The sequence below is a fragment of the Neltuma alba genome, unplaced genomic scaffold, assembly GCF_004799145.2.
Source record: "Neltuma alba isolate B1F8T4 unplaced genomic scaffold, ASM479914v2 tig00001887_pilon, whole genome shotgun sequence".
Classification (NCBI taxonomy): Eukaryota; Viridiplantae; Streptophyta; class Magnoliopsida; order Fabales; family Fabaceae; genus Neltuma; species Neltuma alba.
Window position 1 is genome coordinate 34,912 of NW_021632656.1, and position 14,537 is coordinate 49,448.

The 14,537-nt window shown below is 35.9% G+C and overlaps 1 protein-coding gene and 1 long non-coding RNA gene across 2 annotated transcripts; both read left to right on the forward strand.

Annotated features, from left to right (window-relative positions):
* Positions 1 to 8,676: 8,676 nt before the first annotated feature.
* On the forward strand, positions 8,677 to 9,308 carry LOC114713367 (uncharacterized). The gene is made up of 3 exons (XR_003737334.1): positions 8,677 to 8,802; positions 8,896 to 8,994; positions 9,090 to 9,308. It is a non-coding gene; the product is annotated as an uncharacterized LOC114713367 (long non-coding RNA).
* A 1,948-nt stretch (positions 9,309 to 11,256) lies between these two features.
* On the forward strand, positions 11,257 to 13,581 carry LOC114713343 (TMV resistance protein N-like). Its single transcript, XM_028897975.1, has 3 exons — positions 11,257 to 11,755; positions 12,051 to 13,143; positions 13,245 to 13,581. The coding sequence occupies exons 1-3, from the start codon at positions 11,277 to 11,279 to the stop codon at positions 13,551 to 13,553; spliced, it is 1,881 nt and encodes a 626-aa protein (XP_028753808.1). The 5' UTR covers positions 11,257 to 11,276; the 3' UTR covers positions 13,554 to 13,581.
* Positions 13,582 to 14,537: the final 956 nt, after the last annotated feature.

Below are 14,537 nucleotides of genomic sequence, written 5' to 3' on the forward strand. Positions count from 1 at the left end.
CCATTCTTAATTCCCACTCTCAAACAAAAGATCTGGGCCCGTTAAAGTACTTTCTTGGAATTGAGGTCTTGAGAAGTAAGAAAGGAATCTTATGAACTCAGAGGAAGTATGTTCTTGATCTGTTGAAGGAAACTAGAAAGTTAGGGGCTACGCCAAATAGTTTTCCTATGATTTATAATCCACTCCTTGATGTCGATGGAAGCATACCATTTGAGAATCCTGTTGATGTTGCTAAGAGCAAGCTGTTTGAGAATCCGGAGAGGTATCGAAGATTGATTGGAAAATTGAATTATCTTACTGTGACCCATCCTGATATCACCTATCCAATTAGTGTACCTAGCCAATTTATGGTCTCGCCTACTATCAAACAGTGGGAAGCTTTAAAGCATGTGCTTCATTACTTAAAGGGGTCTCCAGGTCATGGGATATTATACAGAAATCATGGTCATACAAATATTGAGTGCTTTTGTGATGTTGATCATGGTGGTTTAAAGGCCACAAGAAGATCCACTACAAGATATTGCATCTTTGTGGAAGGCAATTTGGTGTACTAGAGGAGCAAGAAGCAGAATGTGGTGTCACGATCAAGTGCAGAGGCAAAATATAGAGCTATGGCATAATCTGTGGGCAAGATAGTCTGGATACATCAATTATTGAAGGAGGTTGGTCTTAAAACCTCGTTACCAGCAAAACTGTTGTGTGACAATAAAGCAGCCTTACATATAACTTCTAATTCAATGTTTCATGAACGCACAAAACACATTAAGATTGATTGTCATTTTGTTTGGGATAAGACCAAGAAAAACTTCATCTTAATAGGATACGTGAGATCTAGTGATCAATTGGGTGATCTCCTTACTAAAGCTTTGAATGGGGTTCGGGTTGACTATCTTTGTAACAAGTTGGGCATGATTGACACCTATGCTCCTACTTGAGGGGGAGTGTAAAGATATGTAAATGTATTGTAATTAGTATAGGATCAAATTAGATATGATAGGAAAGGATATTATCTCCTAATAATGAGCCCTTAATGATCTAGGCTCCTCTCTTGTGTATAAATTCCTTCTTTCTGATCATGAATATACAAGAAATATATTCACCTTAATAATAATAGATAGAGAATGAGAACATACCGAGTTTGGTTCCGGGTCGTGATGCTGGTAGCTCCTGCAATATCTTGACTATTAGAGTTTTGATAGAATAGCACAGCAGATGCACCAGAGAGAGAGGAGAAGAGAACACCGAAAAGCTCTACGGTGTGGGGTGAAGAGAATGATTGGAGGCACCTCCTATTTATAGGGTCAGGGTAGCCCATATTTCAAGAAGGTGCAATCTCCTTTATTTATTGTGGGATACTATTCTAATTCCACAATCGATAATTAATATCTGATTGATTTCTCTCCAATCAATCAAGTATTAAATGCTTGATTGAATATTCCCTAATCAATCATTAATTGCTTCTAATTTGTGATTGATTTTCTTGATTCAAGAGATTCTTTTCTTTTGAATCAAGTAGTCCAGCCCATCAAGGGCGGACTTAGCCCCCATGTCTAGCAAGGTTGAAACTATGAACCCCAGTGAATCCCTTTAGCTCTTTTTTCAGAAAGCATTTGGAAGAAGTGAGCCTCAGGAGGATCTGTTGGAGCTATCTAAAACTGTTTGTAATTATGCAAAAGGCCTTCCTTTAGCTCTTTCTATTTTGAGTTCTTTCTTTTGTCGAAAAAGCTGCGTGGCAAAATGGGTAAATGCTTTAAATATGTTGAAGGAAGATCAACACAAACGAATTTTCAAGATACTTCAAATAAGCTTTGATGCGTTAACCAATAGAGAACAAACAATATTTTTAGATATTTCTTACTTCTTTAATGGTTAGAGAAAAAAACAAAATAACAAAAATATTAAAAAGTTGTGGTTTTAATGCAAAAATTGGAATAACAACTCTCCAGGAAAAATCTACGCTAAAGGAACATGGCAGTATTTTAGTGATGCATGATTTGGTGGAACAAATGGGTAGGAAAATTGTTGTGGATAAGTCCTATAATTGTGTTGAAAATCGTAGTAGATTGTGGACTAATGAAGATATTGATAAAGTTATGCAAAACAATTAGGAGAGTATTGATCTTATCTTTTATTGGTTTTAATATATTTTACATATTATTAGGTTTTAATATATTTTATATCTTATTAATTTCTTGTCTAGTAAATTTGATACCATTTTTCTTGTGGCCAATGTTGTTTAATTAGGGTACAAAAGAAATAGAAGGTATGATTTCATCCCAATCTTGTGAGGCATTTTGGGATCCTAAACTATTTTCAGCATTGCATAATGTTATTTATCAAGGCATAAGAGAAATACGAGGTATGGTTTCGTCCACATCTTGTGAGGTATTTTCAACATTGCTTAAGCTTAAATTACTCATGATATCAAGTGATTTCCAAGTTCTTGTTGGTCTCAAATGTTTTTCTCATGCTTTGAAAATACTTTAGTGGACAAAATATCCTTTAGGCACTCTTCCTTTTGAAACTCGACTGCATGAACTTGTTGATCTTAGAATGCATCGTAGCAAATTAAAGATACTTAGCCTGATAAGATATCTTATCCTTTGATGTTATTGATAGTGTCATTGATTATCATAGTTAGCAAAATACTCATTCGATCCTTAATATAAGATCCATTTAACTAATTTGATTAGATTAAGGAAGTTAGGTAAGTTAGTTAATTATAAGAAATGTGACACGTTTTTTCTAAAACACCATAATCATCTTTCTTAATATCCACTCTCCCTCTTCTACTTGAATCTTGATTATGGTTGAGGGAGTATCTATATAAGTAATTTAGAGAAAATTGATAAATATGAGAAATGAATATTATATTTAGAACCAAAACCAACTCAACAATTGGGTCCTATATTAAGGACCGGAAGAATATATTGTTTTTCATTGGTTTTCATAATCTAATTGAGCTCCCAGGTTTTTCAAAGGCCTTTAAATCTTCGAGAAGTTTATCTTCACAACTGTGCAAGCTTGAGTGATCTTCACCCATCTATTTTATCACTGCATAAGCTTGAGATTCTGCGATTGGATTGGTGTGAGGCCCTTGCTAGCCTTAGATGTGACATCCCTCTAAGATCCCTTCGTGATCTTACCCTCTATGACTACTCAAGACTGAAGGTATTTTCAGTCACCTCACAGAATGAGGCATTTGAATCTAGTGGGGACTGCAGTGAATGAATTGCCACCATCCCTTACAAGTCAAGGAAAACTTGAAACGTTCTCTCTTAATTATGGTAAAAAACTTGATACTCCAAGCAAGTCAGGTGATCTGATATCTCTAGGCAAGTTACACACCGGAGATAATTACATGCACCTTGATGCATCAAATCTGTGTTTTCTTAATTGATGGCTTAAGATCTTTGGAAGCCTTGCCTCATGAGACTGCATGTTTTCTTCATTAGAAATCATATTGATTGTTGGAACTGAACTTAGAAGCCTGCCCGCAAGCATCAAGCACCTTTTGAGGCTTCGATATCTCCGCTTTGATTCATGCAAAAGACTTCAGTCTCTGCCGGATCTTCCTTCATCATTAGAACAATTAATAGCCAAGCCATTGACTGCCCACTACTTGAGACTCTTCACTTCTCTTCAACGACTAGTCAACTATTGAAGGCAAACAAGATAAGTTTTGACTTCCAAAACTGTGCTAAGTTGAATGAACATTCATTCAAACTAATTGGATCGAATGCTATGGCTGAGACAATCAAATCTGTTCGAGCCTTAGAAAAATGCAGTTTCTCGAACGGTAAGGTTGAAGTTGTATACCGCGGAAGCAGAGTTCCAGAGTGGTTCCTGCATAGGACAACACAAGCTCCCATTACTATTGATCTCTCTTCTGCTCTGCATTGTTCTGAGAATTGGGGTTTCATCTTTTGCGTCATTGTTCCTGAGTCCCCATCAATTGAATGGATTCGAGTTGAATGCGAAGCCTACTTGGAAATTAGTTATGGTGAATGGGAAGGGACACAAGGGTACTATTTACTCTCTGCTAGGTATATCAACTTCACATTGGATCATGTTTTTCTTTGCTATGATGAAAACTTCTGTTCTGAAATACATGAGACCCTCAAAGAAAGTGTGGCAGATGATCAGAGCAACACTCGTAAACCGAAGGTTTCGTTTAATTTCCGAGTTCATTTTGTTGGTGGGGATGCTCATAATAAGCAAGAGGGATGCTTGGATATCAAAGAGTGTGGGGTGTGCCCAACTAATGCATCTGAATATCGCAGCTTCATTGAAAAATTGGACTTACAATTAAAGTCAAAAAATGATGCCATTGAGACGGGACATGGAAGCTCTTACGAGAACGAACAGAAACCTGAGGAATTCGTCTATCCATCCTGTCCAGGTGAACCCTGGAAGCACGAAAGAAAGGGGTTGGTGGGCATCCTTAGCCTTTGCTACTCTCGCAACTGATTCTTCATTCTAGTTTGCATATGAGACATTGTCAATTATCAGCTTTGTATACTAGCATTTAGCAGAGGAACTTGTTCAAGTTTTTCCATTTGTTGAGCTGCGTGTTTATAGTGAATATGCCCACCAGCATGTAATGTAGGCAATATAATTGAACGCTTGAACCGGATTATGTCGAGAGGAGCCAAAATGAATATTGGATCCCCCCCCTGCCAGAGCCATTGGATATTTTATTACTCGGAGATTACAAAGTGATCTTTTCGCCATATAAACAAAATTATTCTATTACTTTTGAAAAAAAAACATCCTGATGAATTAACCCAGCCCGTCGAACTTGCATGCCAACCTTCGATTAAGCTCTAATTTAGAACTCTAGAGAAAGTTAGAATGAATATCAAACTAAATTTGCTGCTAAAAAAACTAAATGTAATCTCTATCCGAGTAAAAACTGTTAAAGACAAAGAAAATATGTTTATATATTAGCTTTTTTTTTTCAGTCATCATAAAAATCTATTTTGGTTGATGTGATTACCCGATTTTAATTTTTAAAGAGTATTTATTTTTTTAATATTCAAATATTTAAATTTTTCTTCGCGAAGCGAAGCGAATCCCCTTCTGCATTTGGGGTGCCATGGAGATTGTAGGAGAGGGAGGCGCTGGACCTTGAGCCACAGCCCACAAGGATGATAATCCCGCGCCGTCGCTTCGCTACTCTCACTCGCCGCTTTTCATCGTCCTCTGCCGCCAGAAAAGTTCCTCTTCTCTTTGACTGTAACACAGGCACAAATACCCAAACTGACGCTACAATAACTCTTCAGGTTCTCATGGGGCAGAGGTGCTTCTGGTCAACTCGGAGGTGGCTCCGAAGAAATCAGATTGTATCCTTCCCCTGTAGCAAACCTCATTGTGCCCAAAACCTCATTCATTCTCTCCCAAACCCTAGGCAGAATTTCTAGAAAAGGCCTTGACGGAATAAACGTTGGCCATGATGGGGAAAAGACAATTGAAGTTGGTATATCTTGTTGGCTTTTTCATTCGTCTTTGATTGTCGATGGGACTCTCTGGATTTGGGGCAAAGGTGATGGTGGACGGTTGGGTTTGGGGCATGAGAATTCGATTTTCGTCCCTACATTAAACCCTCACATTGATTCTCTTCGATGCATTGCTCTCGGTGGACTATATTCGGTTGCGCTCACCTCGTCCGGTGACGTCTTTACATGGTCAGAGTCACTGAATTACTTCAGCATTTGCTTGTTTACACATTCTTGAGAGAGATTGTTGCTATATACTGATTGGAATCATTTGGACTGAAATAACACTTTGGTCTTTTAGTTATCAGGTCAACTTTAGCTATAGTCCTCCCAAATATATGAACGTCTAATTAGTTTTCCATACTAGACAATTTGGCACGAATTGGTCGTTTTGGCATACCTGAATTGCTTCATAAAAGAACTATTTTTCTTATTTTTATCGACTGCATGATGCTCCCACAGTCTCACCAACCTTTACATATTAAAGCTAAATGAGTCTATCAATTTAGGGATCAAAATTTTAGATTACTTAATCATATATCTTAGCACTCTGCTTGTAGCTTATGATTTTGACTTTTTAAGAATCTCTGGTGACATGAGAAATTTATAGTTAGGCACTTAGAACATAGTGAGTTTTGGTGCTTTATAATTCTGATCAAACCTAGTAGAGTTCAAATTTTAGTGTTTATATAGGATTTAAATTACTAAAGAAATGGCTGTATCTGTGATTTGTCTTGGCAGAAGAATTTAATTGGTATTGATATGTGGCAAAAGCCATGAAAATCAGAATATCACAAACTAGTATTTCGTTCACACCCATTTTGTAAGTTTGCTTCCCTATTTATCCTAACAGCCCAATGCTCTCGCTGATATAACTACCATATATCATGTACGCTTAAAACAAAAAATGTTCTTGTCTTGGACATGGCTTGTGTAATGCAATCTGATATGTGTATATGCTTTTCAACAAATGCTGTGCCTGGAAAGTACTTTAGATATACATATCAGGTGAAAGTCTTGGACGAATGAAAAGTTCTTGTTGTATCAGACAATTGATTGTTTGTTCTTTTCTTTTTTAAAATATTCTTTTTGGCAAAACTAATGAGTTTTGGAAACTTGGAATGATTATGAAAAATTATTTAAGATTTCGATGTGATAAGAAAAAAAGTAGAATGCTGCTTTATTGCATCATGTTCTCTTTGGAAGCAAGGCAGATGCTACATGTAAAATGCTATCACATTTTGAAGGGTCAAAATATTGTTTAAATGCTTGTAAAGTTTATGTTTCCTGTTTGTTCAGCCTCTTACTGTCCCAAATACTGTGAATCGTTCTTTATATTGATTTGACACAAGTTTGCAGGGGCTACGCTGGGTTTGGTGCACTTGGACATTCAGTGTATCATAGAGAACTATTCCCTAGATTGGTAAAATGCTCCTGGGAGGGAATTATACGGCATATTGCTACCAGTGGAACACATACTGCTGCAGTCACTGAATCAGGTTCATTTGTTTTCCTTCCTGTAATCTATAGCTCTTTTTGTTTTATCACATAATAGTTAGAACATTATTTTCTTTTCTAATCATTTTGATAAGATGAGTTTGGAATTTTAGATTGATGAATTGAAATGGAAATTAGATTAATTAAACCTTGGTCCCACTTCTCTGCACTTATGTACTTTATTGTACCAATTGTTTTCCTTTATGTCTGTCCTAAATTGTTTTAAAACATTATAGGCCTTGCTGCAATTCATGGTGAAATTGGATTTGATAAAAATTGGAAGCATCAGTTTTATTTTATGCTGATTATTGAGACATGAGATAACTTTATGTTAATTGGTACAGAAATATTATGCTCTTTTTTTATTTTTATATTATCATATTAGGGACTCATTTTTAACTAAATCAACATCTATAATTGTACATGCAAACAATTTTATAAATATTTGTGTAGATTTTTTTAGTAGTGTCATGTATGTTACTGAAATCAGTAGTTTACATCAATACCTTGAATAGCGCTAATCAAAAGTAAATGATTTTACATACGGCATGGTTAATCTAGTCTGAGTCTGTATACTATCTCAGAGTTTGGAAAACTTCATATTTCTTCTAGAAACAGTCTGGTGATGTAGTTACTGCTTGATGAAGTCAATGGGGTTGATAATGAATTATGGAAGTTAGGGGACAAGGGGGGATTGGTATTAGCAGGATAATATTCATACTTAACTGCACTGGCAATGGTGGAACAGGGTGTGTTAAGATGAAGGAGGGATTGTAGAACTACATAAGCGGTTGTGGAGCAGTGATGCTCATGTCTAGGTTGATGGCCAACTCTCATGGTGGTTGATTGTTGGGGAGACAAATGATGATGAAAGACAAATTCTGATAGAGTTGGTGATAGTGGTAAAATGGCTGTTTGTGGTACCTGGTTAGGTTGGTCAGGGTCATGTAGATGAATGGTGGTGGTTGTCTTGGTGGTAGCTGCATGAAGAAAATGATTAGAAGTGATGGTTGGCCGGTTAATGAAATTATTAGTTTTCAGTGAAATTTGGCTCACAGTGAAATTTGGTTTTATCATTTGCTGAATGCTATCAGCAATAAGAAATTCACGTCCTTTGTTCTCTTTTGTTTTTCCTTTTCTCAATCCAGAGCTGAATTTGGCTTATAAGCATGCTTCAGAAATATTACTACACTAAGAATAATAAAGAGCACTATGTTAATTACTTGCTAGAAAAAACTTTTACATCAATGTTGATCGGAGTTATAAAATAGGTCTTTGTTACTATTTTTAATGTCGGTTTCAAGGTTTTTAATTATGGTAAAAACTTAACGTAGTTCTTTGTTTTGTCATCAAGTTTCTCAAAATTAGATAATTGAGATTATTGAGATGGATGCTGTTTGCTCTTTCAGAAGGTTGTGATGGATTCTCTATAAATAGTTTGATTTTTCAATTATTAATGTGGCTAATACTTCTTGGGACTGTTTACCCTTTCTGGTGTTTATGCTGCATTCAGCATCGGAATGAGAGGAGAGGGCTTGGAGGAATATTTTTGATGATCTGAATGACTATGATCAGGAGATGCTACTCTCCTTTGCACATGGTAATTTGATTTCTAGCGTTATTGCATTTATAAATTGATGCTTCTCATTAGTCAGACATCTGACTTTGAGACCATGGTGCAGAATGTGCCAATTCTGTCATTCATGCTTACGTACCCATAGTAGAGAAAAGGAAGGATGCGGCTTTTACAGACCAGCACAAAGCATGGCAACAATTGCGGAGGGGACGATATGTTGAATTCAATTTGGTATCAAACCCAGCTCGGGGATGATAAAGTATCATTCTGTTCTTTAGTTTTCAACTAGACATAAACCATCTTGTTCTCAATTTTCAATGCCAGGTTTATGATCGGGGCACAACATTTGGACTAAAAACTGGAGGGAGGATAGAGAGTATTCTTGTTTCTCTTCCACTAACTGCTTGGTGGGAATATGATCATGTAAGTTTTTGGAATTCTTTGTGGGATCATTAAATATTAGTTTGATATTTGGAGGCTCTTACTCAAATGGTGGTGCCATGTCATTTTGTGTGCAGAAACCTGAGGAAGGAAGCGAGGAATGGAAGCTTTTAGATGCTTGCATCAACCCAAAGGAATGGATATGGTTATTTAGCTGCCCCCATCTTCACTGTGCCCTTTATGTTTCAAACTATACGAGAGCTTGTTTCCACTACTCTTTTTTTTTTGGGGGTGTATTGTATAGTTGATTATGTTATGATAACTGGGAAGGCTATATCTAGAGAGTGATGCCCTTAGAAGATAGATAAAATAATGATCTATGAAGTTTTAATTAATGCCTCTGTTTTCTTCAAACCAAAGAGAAAATATGTTAATTATTACTCGTGTCATTCTTAATCATGCATATGATTAATTTGCAACATCCTATCTCAGTATTTTATGGGTATGTTTGGAATGGTTTATTAACAACTTTTAATTGTGATTAAAAAAGTTTTGTTTGGACTTGGGGGAAATGTTTACAAGGTTTTAATTATGACCTCAAATAAAGAGGGTGTTTGGCAACCTCCAAACCATGGTTTCAGAAGTACTTTTCTACAAAACGAGGTAAATTTCTTCACATATTTACTTCGTAAACTATAAAAGTACTTCTGAAACCATTGTTTGGTTTCTATCCAAACACTCCCAAAATCTACTATGCAGCTAGCCAACAAAGGATTATATAAATACCACCTTTAACAAGCTATATTTCTTTCAAACTTGGCCATCCAGATGTTTAATGTGATCAGAGGTGGACGCTTGTCTCTCTCTCTCTCTTAAAGGGGCAAAAATTCCTAAAATTATGGTTGCTCAAACAAAAAAAGTAGACGATAGCGGAAAATTTTAGCAACAAAAAAAAAAAAGTGGCATTATATAATCGGGTCAAAGTTCTTCATTGAGGACCTTCCTATCCTTATTTCTGTATTTTTTGGGGTGAAAAGTTGATTATATGTAAGCCAATCAGTTTATCAATTATTAGAACATAAATATGATAGAATATTATTAAAAATTAAATTCTAATGGAGATATATAAAGTATAATAAACGTATAAAAAATGCATAAATTGTAATATTTTTAAATTGTCAATAATATAAAAATTCAATCTACGAAAGTCTTGGCAAAAAAATATATGTACGAAGGTTATTTAACTAATGTATAATAAAGTTACTAACCTTAAATAAAATAATCACAATGTTTTTGCAATTGACTCTAGTGGGTGATATGACAGAAGAACTCGGATAGGTGCAAATACAACAAACAAACACCGTAGTTTAGCTTGAGAATTAGTAGTATTTTATAATATCTCAGTTTGGGGTGTGTCTACCGAAAAATTGCATACATGGCCCTAATTTTAAGTAAAATTTATAACGAAAGTCTAAAAGCTTAAAATTATTTAAGGAATTCAAAATAACTTGTTAGCCGTTTAGTAGATCATCTTAAAAATTACCATTTTCATGAAGTCAGAAAAACCTTAATATTTGCCCAAAAGAAACAAAATTGTATTACTTCTAAGATCATGCTAACAAAATTGCATACATGAGGTTATATGCTTTTTGACTTGTGCTTGTTACATGCTAATAAACTTATTATAACAAGATTATATGTGTATTCATGGCTAATTCTTTTAAGACGCATGCAATTTATATTTAGTGGTATAAGATATCTTTTATTAGCATGTGCAACTTTTCCAATAAAATTTAATTTAAAATGTGTGAAACATGTTTTAGATATACAACTTATTTTAATACGTATGTTAAAATCTTTTATCATGTGTAATTTTTTTCGTGGCTTGTGATTTAAAACTGTATGTACATATTTTTTATTTTTGTGGAGAAATTTTTGGCCATATGCAACTTTCTTTCATGTTTAATTGCTTATAATCAATAAATAATTTGTAATTTCGTCTGAAAAAGCACATGAAACGCAAATTTTAAACGATGTATACGTAGAAAGAATCATTACAACTCAGTAAGTGCACTTTGATCCCCCCCCCCCCTCTTCAAGTTTATCCCATTTGGAGTCCTTAAATTGAATTCAGGGGCTAAGAACTATAAACTTCCCAACAAAGGATTCATATTTTCTTTTAGAATTATTTTGGTGAACGGTCAGCATCATGATCCCGCATGCCACTATTACACCCTGCGAAGGTCAAAGAGGCCACCTGCTTTTCTTTAGAGCACAAAGACTGCTAACACACTGTTTTCGTGCGAAACCAAGAGATCACAACAATGGCTTCTTCCTCTTCTTCCTCTCTTTCTTCCAAGAAGTACGATGTCTTCATCAGCTTTAGAGGCGAAGACACGCGCGAAAGTTTCACCAGCCATCTTCACTCTGCTCTCCTTAGAAGCAAAATCGACACCTACGTCGATTACAGACTTGAGAAAGGAAGCGAGGTTTGGCCATCACTCCTCCAAGCCATTGATGATTCGATCCTTTTTCTGGTCGTTTTTTCTGAGAACTATGCTTCTTCCACGTGGTGCTTGAATGAGCTCACCAAAATTGTCTTCGATTGCTCTGAGGATCAGGAGGATCGTGTTCTTCCAGTTTTCTACAGGGTAAACCCTTCAAATGTACGGAAACAGAAAGATAGTTACGGAGAAGCATTTATAACACACGAGCAAGGCAATCACAATCAGCTAGTGCTAAAATGGAGGAGTGCTCTCACTCGGGCAGCTAATTTATCTGGCTGGGATTCTAGTAAATATTGGTATGTATCAGATGTTGAAATCAGTCTTTCGTTCTTCTTTCTGATTCTTTATCTTAACATCATGATTTTAGTTTCCTTGAAAATTAAGGTCCCTACGTTATTTGCTGAGAATCAATGCGATTTCTGGCAAGCTAAGTCATTATTTATGCATGCCAACATATTTATTTACAGAATAACAATGCAACAATAATAATATAGACAGGAAAAAGAAGTTCACTTTGGGTCTAGTTTTATTGTTATTATTCAGACAAGGGTTCTTGAGTTTTATATGATACCTTTCTCTCCTGTGGTTCAGGAATGAAGCTGACCTGATTGAAAAAATTGTCAAATGTGTTTTAAAGAAGTTGGATCGTATTTACCGAATAGACTGTTTTGAAGGTCTTGTTGGAATTCATGAACGAATTGTGCCTCTAGAATCGTTTTTGAGCGAGGAGTCGAAAGATGTTCAATTTATTGGAATTTGGGGCATGGCTGGAGTTGGCAAGACAACTATTGCAGCTGCAGTATTTAAAAAACATTGCTGTGATTATGAAGGGTTTTGCTTCATGGCCAATGTAAGAGAAGAGTCAGAGAAGTGTGGAATCACTAATTTGAAGAATAAACTTCTTTCCAAATTATTAGAGGATAAAGAATCTCAAGATGGTATGCCAGATAGAGGAACTCCTTTGGATATGAAGAGGCTTAGACGAACAAAGGTTCTTGTTGTTCTTGATGACGTCAGTAACTCAGATCAACTGGAAATTTTAGCTGGAGTGCATAATTGGTTTGGACCAGGCAGTAGAATCATTATAACATCCAGAGATAGACAAGTGCTTGGTAAACAAGTGGATCATATATACGAGGTTAAAGCTTGGGGCTTTGGTGAAGCTCTTCAACTTTTCAATTTGAATGCCTTTAAAAATAACGTTACTGACGAAGAGTTTGCCTTATTATCAAGGAAGGTGGTTGGCTATGCAAAAGGGATTCCATTGGCTCTGAAAATTTTGGGTTCATTTCTTTGTGGCAAAAGTAAAAATGAGTGGAAAAGTCAATTAGAAAAACTCAAAGGAATGCCTGACATGAAAATTCAAAATGTATTGAAATTGAGTTATGACGGATTAGATTTCCAACAGAGAAATATTTTTCTAGATATTGCATGCTTTTTCAAGGGCAGAAATGTAGATGACATAAAAAATTTGTTAGATGCTTGTGATTATGCGACAACCATTGGATTGAAGACTCTTGAAGACAAAGCTCTTCTAACTATTATTGATGAGAAGGTGTCAATGCATGATCTAATACAAGAAATGGCATGGGAGTTAGTTCGAGAAGAATCAAGGGAAGAACCTGGAAAACGCAGCCGATTATGGGATTCTCATGATGCTTATGAAGTATTGAAATATAAAACGGTAAGAGCCAAACTTAGTAGTCTTTGGTTTGGACTGACTTAACCTTTTTAACCGTGCGCGGCTTTGTTTTAACTATTTTTTTATGTTCTAATTCTTGGTAGGGAACTGAGTCAATTAAAGGCATGGCTTTGGATATGTCGAAAATTGAGGATCTGTGCTTAAGTCCTGACGTCTTCGCCAGAATGCGCAAGCTTAAATTTCTTATATTCCATAATTTTGGTTCAGAAGAGTTCAGATTGTATCTTCCTCAAGGCCTTAAATCTCTACCAAATGAACTCAGACTTCTTCAATGGGATAACTTCCCTTTGAAGTCCTTACCATCGACATTCTCCGCGGAGAAGCTTGTTTGGTTTGAAATGCGAAATAGCCAAGTCAGGATACTTTGGCATGGAAAGCAAGTAAGTGTATAGGCAACCATGTTTTAATTCTTGTTGAGGCTATATGATGTGACATCTTTCTTTCTCTTCACCTTTACAGTATCTTGTGAATTTAAGGAAAATTGACCTTAGCGATTCCTTGTTTGACCAGTGCTTGAAGAATTTGAAGTTGTTGGACTTGCGTTTTTCCAAAAACTTGATTGAAGCTCCGGATTTTTCTGAAATTCCAAACCTGGAAAGATTGGAACTTGAAGGTTGTGAAGAACTTGTTGACCTTCATGCTTCGATTGGACAACTCAAAAAGCTTCAAGCGTTGAATTTGAAAGGTTGCAAAAATCTTAGAGTCCGTTGTCCAAAAAAATTGGAAATGATTGCGCTGAAAGAATTTGTTCTTTGTGGGTGCATTCGAGTAAAATTTCTCCCAGAGTTTGGAGAAAATATGGAAAATCTAGAAACACTTGATGCTGGGGAGACAAATTTAGTCAAACTTCCTGAGTCACTTGGCTTATTGACTGGTCTTAAAACTCTGAAACTCAGTGGTTGCAAAAATCTTGTTTGCCTTCCTCAAAGCATTCACAATTTGAAATGTCTTGTACTTCTTGATATTGCTGGGTGCTCAAAATTTGCTAGATTGCCAGAAAAGTTGTATGAAATTGAAGCCTTAGAGGAGTTGGATGCAAGTGAAACTGATATAACAGAAATACCTTGTTCTATTGGTGGTTTAGAAAAGCTCAAGAAATTGTCATTCCGTGGGTGCAAAAGGTCAACGTCAAACTCTTGGAGCGTGATTCTTCCGTTGAAGCACATGTTTTGGAGGCATTCAATTCATAAGGGCTTAATATTGCCTGCTTTAATGTTCAATCTTAAATCACTGATAGAATTGGATTTAAGCTACTGCGGTATTGATGATGGATCCATTCCAGATGACTTGGGGGGCTTATCATCATTGTGGAGCTTAGATCTAAGTGGCAACAAGTTTAAGAATCTACCCGCTGGCTGCATATCAAATCTTTTGAA

Bases quoted from the DNA above. Each gene is read 5' to 3' on its own strand.
- LOC114713343 (XM_028897975.1), top strand. From the start codon at position 11,277: ATGGCTTCTTCCTCTTCTTCCTCTCTTTCTTCCAAGAAGTACGATGTC. The intron at 11,756-12,050 runs GTATGTATCAGA...CCTGTGGTTCAG, and splicing joins TGGGATTCTAGTAAATATTG to GAATGAAGCTGACCTGATTG. The intron at 13,144-13,244 runs GTAAGAGCCAAA...AATTCTTGGTAG, and splicing joins AAGTATTGAAATATAAAACG to GGAACTGAGTCAATTAAAGG.